Below are 9,315 nucleotides of genomic sequence, written 5' to 3'. Positions count from 1 at the left end.
CAGGATCAGGAAACAGTCCTCCATAAAATGCGCTGCACACATCTGAATATTTGGTTTGAACTGTTCTGGAACGGTGTTGTAAATACAACTTAACCACTGATTTCTAGTCATGTCCTCTTTTGGAAGGCCAAACAAAGTATTTTCGCTTTCGCAACGAAACACACAGTGTCTTCACAACATGGCGGTGGCGGTGGCAGCAACATTGAAGTTACACCTTCTTTCTTTTTTTGTGAACATTTGGGCGGCGTTATGCAAATCTTCCCACATCGTGACGTAGACATGTGGGGGTGTGTTTAAACAAGGCGTTTTAGGAAGGTGTGGACCAGTCTTAACTTTTATAAAGAATATCTCTTTGGGTGTGAGACTTTAGTCTTTGCAACTTTAGGAATCTTATCTATTCACGAACTGCTTGTAACACTCCAAAGAGAAAGGAAAACTTGAAATCACATCATATGACCCCTTTAAAAGATGTTTGCATTGAACTTTCAGCTTCGTAACTTTGCAGATATTGTTTATGCTCAAACAGCAAAATTACACACTAACTAACGTTAAAAAAGTGAAATCGCAATCAACCACCCCTTTAATTTAAATAATTAATGGATAATTTAAACGAAAAAGATAGTAAAAGTAAAAAATAATAAATTGAGTGTAAATAAAATTATATGGGTAAATATGGGTATTATGCAGTGGGTATAGTGTCCTATTTTTGACATTTATTATACATGCAGTTTTTATGGCATTAATTAAAAGGACTGCAAGTAGCATGTGTGCATTCATTTGTGAAATTTATTTCACACTTCACTTTCACACTTCTATTTAAGAGAGCAGCAATGTATAATAAGAGGTAAGAAATGGTTATATGTAAAATAAATGTTTTTTAATGTAAAATATTGATGTTGAGAAAAATGTTCAACATAAAAATTTTGACATTGGGAAAAATTTTCAAAGTAAAATATTGATGTTGGGGAATAGTCATATCCATATTATTTGTGAATTACACAAATGTGAAATGCAATGTGAAGTGTGAAATGAAGAACAAATTAAAAATCTGTTTGTATGCATCTATTTTTTATCTATTATAGGTTTTTTTTTTTAATTTGTCAAGAATTTTGTTCAAAAATTGTTGTTGCTTTATTGACATGAAATACATAACGTCAAAGCATTGTAGAGGGAGGGAAAAAATAAAAGAAAATAATAGGACTAAAAAAAAAAGACTAATAAAAAAAGGAAACACTTCCAATTCAAGATGTTGTTTACTCTTCAGTTGTTGGCCGTCTCAGATTAGCAATGTCAATTACATGCCACTTGATTGGAGCATTGATGACAGGATGTGTTCTTGGGTTGTGACCTCTGCAGCACTTGAGTTGTTGTGCTTTTTATCTGCTGCCTCTCCAAGATAAGAACTGTTCCACGGCTGTCACTGATTGCACATCTCTGGATAAGGTCTGCCTATACGCCGGCACCTGCTATAGTCTGAGAGGACAGACCTATTTCAAATGCCCACCAGGTGAAATACGGTTCCTATAGCACAGATTTAGATTTTTGTGTAAATCGTTTTACTGGTGAGGTTGACTTAAGTTTTATTAGGTTTACTTCAGTAGGTTTATTGGCATGATGTATCCGTTCATCTTTGAAAAGTCAAGGTGCCAGAAATACAAAATGAATCCAAAATATCCAGTTTTGAGTACAGCTTTGAAAGTTTCCTTTCTTTTATGAATTGCATGTTAATTGAGTGGCATAATATTTGTGTTTTATGTCTGTTTATACCACTTCTTGATGTAAATGCATGGAGTACCAGTGTTTGGCAACAGTGTCATCTGAGGCATGGCAGCTGAATAACTAACGCTAAAGTGTCTCCACTGAGCCATTCCACATCAATCAGTTCTTTCATACCATTTCACACAGGATTCACAGGACATGACTGCTCCATGCCGGCTGTGGGCTGCACTTCCAACCCTTGCGATACGAAGGGCACTTCCATGTGCGAAGAGCAGCAGGGCAGTTTCAAGTGCACGTGTCACCATGGCTATACTGGCCTATTTTGTGAAACTTTTATCAGTCACTGCGTTGAAGGATTGTGTCATCACGGATCAAAGTGTGTGGATCTCCTGCTGGGTTTCGTGTGTGAATGTTTGCCTGGTAAGAATGATTTCGTATAGTCTGCCTCCTCCCGATCCCTCTGTCCTCACCTTCACTAAAGCATCCATTTAACCCTCACCCCATTTTCATCTCTGCTCAGGGTTACAAGGACGATTCTGTGAGGTAAACATTGATGACTGTCTCGATAAGCCTTGTGGTGCACTCAGTATCTGTAAAGATGGTATCAATGCCCATGACTGTTTCTGTGCACCTGGGTTCGTCGGTAAGTCCACTGCAAGCAATTTTCTAGAGCAATTTCTTCCCTTGCCCAGTTTTCTAGCATTCAATTCCCCTCTGTTGAGCCGTGTTTAAAAGGTCTGTGGCCTCAAATCTGCTTCTGTATTGTAAGACATTAGTTGACCATCTGCTTATCAAGAGGAATTTCTTAAACCACATTACCCTGCCATCACATTTTCTGCCATCCATTTGACCAAGTAGACAGGAGTGTTGTTGTTGTTTTTTTCCATAGCACCTCATCATTAGCTCTGGGTTATTTTATTTGAAGGGGCATCACAGCCCCTTTATTTGCAATGAAATCCTTAATGAAATGAACCTTTCCCCTTCTTCTCAAGGTAATAACTGTGAGATTGAAGTAAATGAGTGTCTTAGTCTACCCTGTCAGAATGGAGCTTCCTGCTCAGATGAGCTTAACTCCTTCAGCTGTCTCTGCCTTGCCGGGGCCACAGGTACATAATTCCTTCCTGTCGTCGCAGTTTCACACTGAATTTGGGTGACAAAGACCTCAAAGTTACATTTTGAAAATGACAACCATGTGTAAATGTGGGATTGAATCCTTTAAATTAAATTTCCAGATGGTTGCGGTATCACTCCTCGGCCTACAATGGGAATGATAATTTCAGCAACATTTTTTGAAGTATTAAATAAGGAACATGAGTGGTGTTGTTTTAATTATTTGTTTATTTGTTTGATTATATATGATTAATATTGCATTTTTTTCAAGGTTACAATAGTAGGCTAGTAGTAGTAGTAGTAGTAGTAGTGTTAAGTAAAAATAGATTTGCCTTATTCATGGAACGTATCGGCTACGTACGTAACCCTCATACCCTGATGGAGGGAACGGAGACATTATGTTGTGACGACATTAGGTGTCTTACTTGGGAGCCCCAATCACCTCTGAGTTTAAAGGGGTCATATGATGCTGCCAAAAAGAACATTATTTTGTGTATTTGGTGTAATGAAATGTGTTTATGCGGTTTAAAGTAAAAAAAACACATTATTTTCCACACACTGTACATTATTGTTTCTCCTCTATGCCCCGCCTTTTTGAAACGCGTCGATTTTTACAAAGCTCATGTCTTCTTTCTTTGCGTGAACATTTGGGGGCTTTATGCAAATCTTCCCACATAGTGAGGTAGGTATGTGGGGGCGTGTTCGAACGAGCCGTTTTAGGTAGGTGTGGCTAACTCTTAACTTTTATAAAGAATATCTCTTTGGATTTGAGACTTTAGTCTTTGCAACTTTACAGATCTTCTTTATGCACCAAGAGCTTGTAACACTCTAAAGAGAAAGGAAAAAATGAAATCGCATCATATGACCCCTTTAAGAGAAAAGGCCAATGAGAATTGGCGAGTGGATTTTGCATGCCAAGCCACTCCCCCGTACAGTATATAAGGTGGCGCAGTGCATCCACTCATTCAAGTTTATGCTGAGGAGCCTAGACTGTGTCCCAGCATTCAGCGAGTGGTTCAGGGTTATGGCAAGGGGACATATCGTCTCTGTTCCCTCCATCAGGGAATGAGGGTTACATACAAAACCGAGACGTTCCCAATCTGTCGGTCACTACGAGTTATGTCGTGGGAACATTAGTGGTCCCTATGGAAAGCACCACAACCACTGAACGTTGTTACAACTTGTGGTGTTGCAAATGCAGACAAGCCATGGCATGTCAATGCAAATGTAAACGCAGAAGTTGTAACCTTCCCAACGCCCCAGAGCAAACTCACTGACCTTGGTGCCGAGAGGGGCCAATGGTGAGTACATCGCCATCGGAGAAGGCCATGCTGCAGTTCCGTTCACAGAAATTCTTTAACAGAAGGAATTTCAACTTCTGGTAATAAAAGACTTGCTTCAGATCTTCTTTTTTTTAGGTTAGATGGAAACGTTGGGGAAGTGTGCCTAGTTCCAAGGGATAAGGTCGCTACAGAGACCACATCCTATCCGTAGGGAGGTGACGTGGAGATACTAATATGGAATGACCTAACGAGGGTTTACCATGAGGGAACTCTTACCATGGAAGAATACACATCTGGGATTTCCCACTGGGAATCGCACAGATGGGACACCTAGCTCAGTACAGGGACTGACCGGGGCTATCCGCGTAAATGCACAAGGTGTGTACGGGACACAGCAATGCCAAAGCTGGATCTGCCTCCTCTGGGGGCAGTGCTTGCAGGCTCACCACTTGGTCCTGGAAGGGAGTAGTGGGAACCTTGGGCATGTATCCAGGCTGGGGTCTCAGGACAACGTGAAAGTAGGCTGGCCTGAACACTAGGCACTCTTTACTCAGCGAAAATTCTTTCAGGTCCCCGACCCTCTTGATGGAGGTGAGTGCGGTCAGGAGTGCTATCTTGAGAGACAGGATCTTAAGCTCGACTGACTCCAGTGGCTCAAAGGGATCCCTCTGAAGTCCCGCCAGGACAACAGAGAGATCCCAGGAGGGCACGAGGGGTGGCCTAGGAGAGTTTAACCGCCTAACACCCCCTCAGGAACCTGATGATCAGGTCGTGCTTCCCCAGGGACCGGCTGTCCACTGCATTATGATGCGCTGCGATAGCAGCGATGTACACTTTAAAGGTAGAGGGTGACAGCCTATGCTCCAACCTTCTTTGCAGGAAAGAAAGCACGACTCTCATCGGGCATCATCGGGTGTATTCTCAGCGAGAAGAACACCAGTCAGCGAACAGACTCCACTTCAAGGCATAAGCTCGCCTGGTAGAGGGAACTCTGGCTTGAGCAATAGTGTCTACTACCGCTGGTGGCAGATCACTTAATGCTGCCATGTCCCGTCCAGGAGCCACATGTGGATGTTCCAGAAATCTGGACGCGGGAGCCATATGGTGCCCTGACCCTGAGAAAGAAGGCCTTTCCTCAGGGGAATCCACCAGGGAGGGGCTGTCGCGAGGAGCATGAGTTCCGAAAACCAGGTCCGGGTGGGCCAGTAAGACGCAAACAGCAATACCTGTTCCTCTTCCTCCCTGACCTTGCACAGTGTCTGTGCGAGAAGTGTCACTGGGGGAAACACATACTTGCGTAGGCCCCGGGGTCAGCTGTGTGCCAGTGCGTTCGTGCCGAAGGGGGCCTCAGTCAGGGAATAGTACAACTGGCAGTGGGAGGACTCGTGGGAAGAAAACAGGTCTACCTGAATGAAATGCTGGGACAGCCATGTGACGGGCCAGAGAAATCATCTGGAAGCTGCACGGGACAAATGCTGCATGAGGAGTGGGAGGTTCGTGGGGGCTGGCCCGGCAGATTTGCTCCCATTGTAATCCTCAAATCTCCCAGAGCACTAACCAACGAGGCCTTGTGCTGTGCAGAGGGGTAGTGACTGAGGGGTCTCCTCCTTTCCTCAGAAAAGAGAGATCGCAGCGTTGCCATGGTCATGCGCTCGCAGTGTGGGCATAAACCATCCACTAATGCGTCTTCAGAGTGTTCTATACCCGGACACGGAAGACAGTGGTCATGGCCATCATCAGGCGACAGGAAACGACCATAACCAAGAGGACACGGACGGCATCTTGAAAAATATGCAGACCGTCTGCAATTTGCTATTTTAGGGAAACTGCACTTTTAGTGCTGTAGCGCCCTGGGCAATCACACTGCAGAGAGGGGGACACTGCTGAATGTGCCTTCTTGCCAACACCGAAGAGCTTGTTTATGAGGTGAATGGCTTCATGAAGTGTAGACATACACCCACTCGGCTCCGAAGAAAAAATCTGAATGAGTGGATGCACGCCGCCACCTTATGCATTGCAGGGCATGCAAAATCCACTTGCCTATTCTCATTGGCCTTTTCGCGTAAACTCAGAGGTGATTAGGGCTCCCAAATAAGACGCCTAATGTCATCACGACATAACTCACAGTGACCAACAGATAGGGAACTTTAAGGTGAAGTGTGTAATTTCCGTACTACTAGAAATACCAAATGGAATTGTTCAGAAAAAGCACCAAACTCACATCATGGACCCTTTTCACATTTCTGGGGTTCTCAAAAGTGAAAGTCATCATAGTTGGGAAAACTACAACAAATATAATTTTTGTGTTCCGATTTGTCCCAATAGCAAAAGAAAAAAATCAATGTTAGCGTTTTTGTGACTTTCCAAAAGAGGGGGAAAAAATCAAGAACTAGATTACGTTGGTTAGAAGAGAGAAAATTATATAAAAAAAAAATCAGCCATTGTATTAGAAATACTCACTCAGCAGCATTAACCTTTTTCCTGTAATTAAATGCAGTTTCATTATTCATAATTTCGTTCAAGGTAAGAATTTTTTTTTTATAACGTTAATGTAAAAAACGTTTGACAACCCATTCAAACAAATATCAATGTTTTTAAATCGCCACAGTGGAGTTAACCTGTGAATGACCTACTTATAGTTGTCTCAGCACTTTAAACTGAGATGGAAGTATTTTAATTCGGAAAAAAAATACACACTTCAGCGTGAAGCGATATGATCATTTAGTGTGTCATGTTTAGTTTACAAACAACCCTTTAAAACAGAGGGGCACTATTAGTTCTTATCCAGCCACATTAAATTTCTATTTTGAGAGTAATTTCCACTTAATTCTTTCATGTTTATGCAAATTGGAAAGGAAATAGGCTCATTTGGAGGTATGAGTCAACTTAAGCTCTCAGTATATTTTAGGAACCTCGTGCCCAACGGAATGTAAATTCATCTACTTTCATTTCAAACCAGGAGGTGTATTGCTCGAAGGCTTAAAAGGGATTTTAGATTTGTTTTTATTTTATTCCAGATTCTTTGTGCTGTGAAAACTTCATCTTATAATTGGATGGCATGGGAATTTCTACGACAACTCTCAATCTTATTTTCTTCTTTTTGTGTGCCTTTATCTTTTTCTCTTGCTTCTCAGGCAGTTTATGTGAAATAAACATAGATGAATGCCAGTCATCACCATGCATGAACAAAGGCACGTGTTTGGACCTCTCAGATGGCTTTGAATGCATTTGCCCATCAGGTTACTCTGGTGTGTCTAATGTTTATAACATTATTGCATTGATTATCTCTCCATTGCTTTTCTATTGCTCTCACAGGGCCCAGAACAAAAATAAATCTTAAAACTATACATAGACCCCAAATATTAAATGTCTTAAGTATGAATGTCATATTTTTGTCATTTGTGGAAAGCTGCTTCTCAGATATTCTCTAAGAGATATGGGCTTCTTTCAAAGATTTTCTGATTTCTGATTTTTCTGCTTTATATTGTGCATTAAAGGTCCCAAGTGCTCGCTGGACATTGATGAGTGTCTCTCATATCCCTGTAAGAATGGAGGCACCTGTATTGACCAACCGGGTAATTACTACTGCCGATGTGCGGCTCCATATAAAGGTAATGAAGACTGAGGGACTGGGGTGAAGAAAAGCAAAGTTAATTAACTTTAGAGAGCATTCCTCTCACCTGTCTGAACTCATGCAGTCAGTATTGCCACATCAAGACATCTTCATTGTTCATACAATAATTTCAAATTAAAATGAATTTAAAATGTATAAATGTCCAGAAAAATGTATAGGGTCAATCATATTTCAAATAAAATATTATAAATGTAAAGTATAAAATAAAAATACAAAATACAATTCTGATAGGCTGTACTCTCAACATAATGTGGTTTCACCAAGCTGCTTTATACCTTTTGATTTAATTTTTTATGTCAGAAATGGTTGAAGGTTGAAATTAAATTATCTCTAATGCATTTTCACCCTTACAATGCATGGTTTTCATTTACAACAATTTTAGGATAACGATAACCTCACAATTGATTTGCTGTTGAACATTTTGGTGAGGATAATGTATTGTAGTAAGCCCTGCATTTATACACACACACATTACGGTATGCTGGTTCAGTTCAGAGGTTGATCAATTCAGACCTAAATGTCAGGACAAATTCCCCCTAGAGTGCTGTTCTCTTTGACTATGTTATTCAGATCAGGAAACTGCGGAAACTATGTGCTGTCTGAATATACCTGTTTTACACATCTGTATTTTGTGCATTATTATCTGTGGTGTTGTTGTTGTTGTTTTTTTTTTGTGTGCGTTTGATGCTCAGCTGGTCAATTCTGGACACAGAATGCATCTAATCTAAAATCGATCAGGCAGCTCAGTCATCGCTGCTTATACTCAAACAGAGATCACGGATCGCACTTCCATTAGACGAGCAAATTAGGTTGTCAGGGATAATGATTATATCGGTTATTCTGTTTTGAAATTGAGGGAAAAAAGGCACAGGCAGCTTCGCTGCTCTGAAACACAAGCATAGTGTTTATGTGGAGGGATGCTGGGAACATTAACCTATCCATTACACCGCTATCCTTTACTAAATGATCTAGTATCTAGACTGGCTAAAATACAGTGCAGAGTCTATCCATGTGTTAATTGAAACCCTGAGAGTTTGTAGCGGCCATTACCCAACAATGCCATTAGTGTAGTTAGACAATTCAAAGGCATGTCATTAATTTTCATTGAAGTTGTTCTCACGTATCTGTCTCTAATGTTTCATTGTTATGGGTTTTTGTACTGTCTTTGATTCATGTATATTTTTGTCTAATCCATTTCCTTGTTTAATAATAAAAAGTTTGCACCAGCTTAACCAGGCTAGCCTGCTGACCAGCTTCACTGAACAGTTTTGGTCAGTTACCAATTACCATTATAAGGTGTGTTGAGTTGCTTTCAAGTTGGTTTTACTGTAGCTAGTGACCAACTTGACTACAGATCTCTGTCTGGCTCTTCTACTACCATCATGGGTGACATTTGACTCTTGAGTCGGGAGGGGCAAGAAAAGAAAAAAAAAATATATATATATATATATAAATGAAATAAATAAATGAAAGCAAAATAATTTTTTTCTGATGTAAGCATCAAAACAATGCCCTACCATATTGCAACGCATCAAAGCAGTCAATCCAACACAGTCAAGAATAACTTAA

The 9,315-nt window shown here is 40.8% G+C and overlaps 1 protein-coding gene across 1 annotated transcript in view; it reads left to right on the top strand.

Moving 5' to 3' along the window:
* The window catches only part of eys (eyes shut homolog), a 213,990-nt gene that overhangs the window by 57,851 nt on the left and 146,824 nt on the right, over positions 1–9,315 (top strand). The window contains exons 13-17 of the mRNA XM_016548212.1: positions 1,906–2,139; positions 2,240–2,362; positions 2,712–2,825; positions 7,247–7,360; positions 7,610–7,723. Of these exons, the coding sequence (XP_016403698.1) occupies positions 1,906–2,139; positions 2,240–2,362; positions 2,712–2,825; positions 7,247–7,360; positions 7,610–7,723 (699 nt within the window). The remainder of the gene's footprint in view (positions 1–1,905; positions 2,140–2,239; positions 2,363–2,711; positions 2,826–7,246; positions 7,361–7,609; positions 7,724–9,315) is intronic.

The sequence above is a fragment of the Sinocyclocheilus rhinocerous genome, unplaced genomic scaffold (genome assembly GCF_001515625.1).
Source record: "Sinocyclocheilus rhinocerous isolate Xijiao unplaced genomic scaffold, SAMN03320098_v1.1 scaffold1214, whole genome shotgun sequence".
NCBI classification, from domain to species: domain Eukaryota; kingdom Metazoa; phylum Chordata; class Actinopteri; order Cypriniformes; family Cyprinidae; genus Sinocyclocheilus; species Sinocyclocheilus rhinocerous.
The sequence above is the reverse complement of the archived record's forward strand: the minus strand, read 5'-3'. Positions and strand labels throughout refer to the sequence as shown.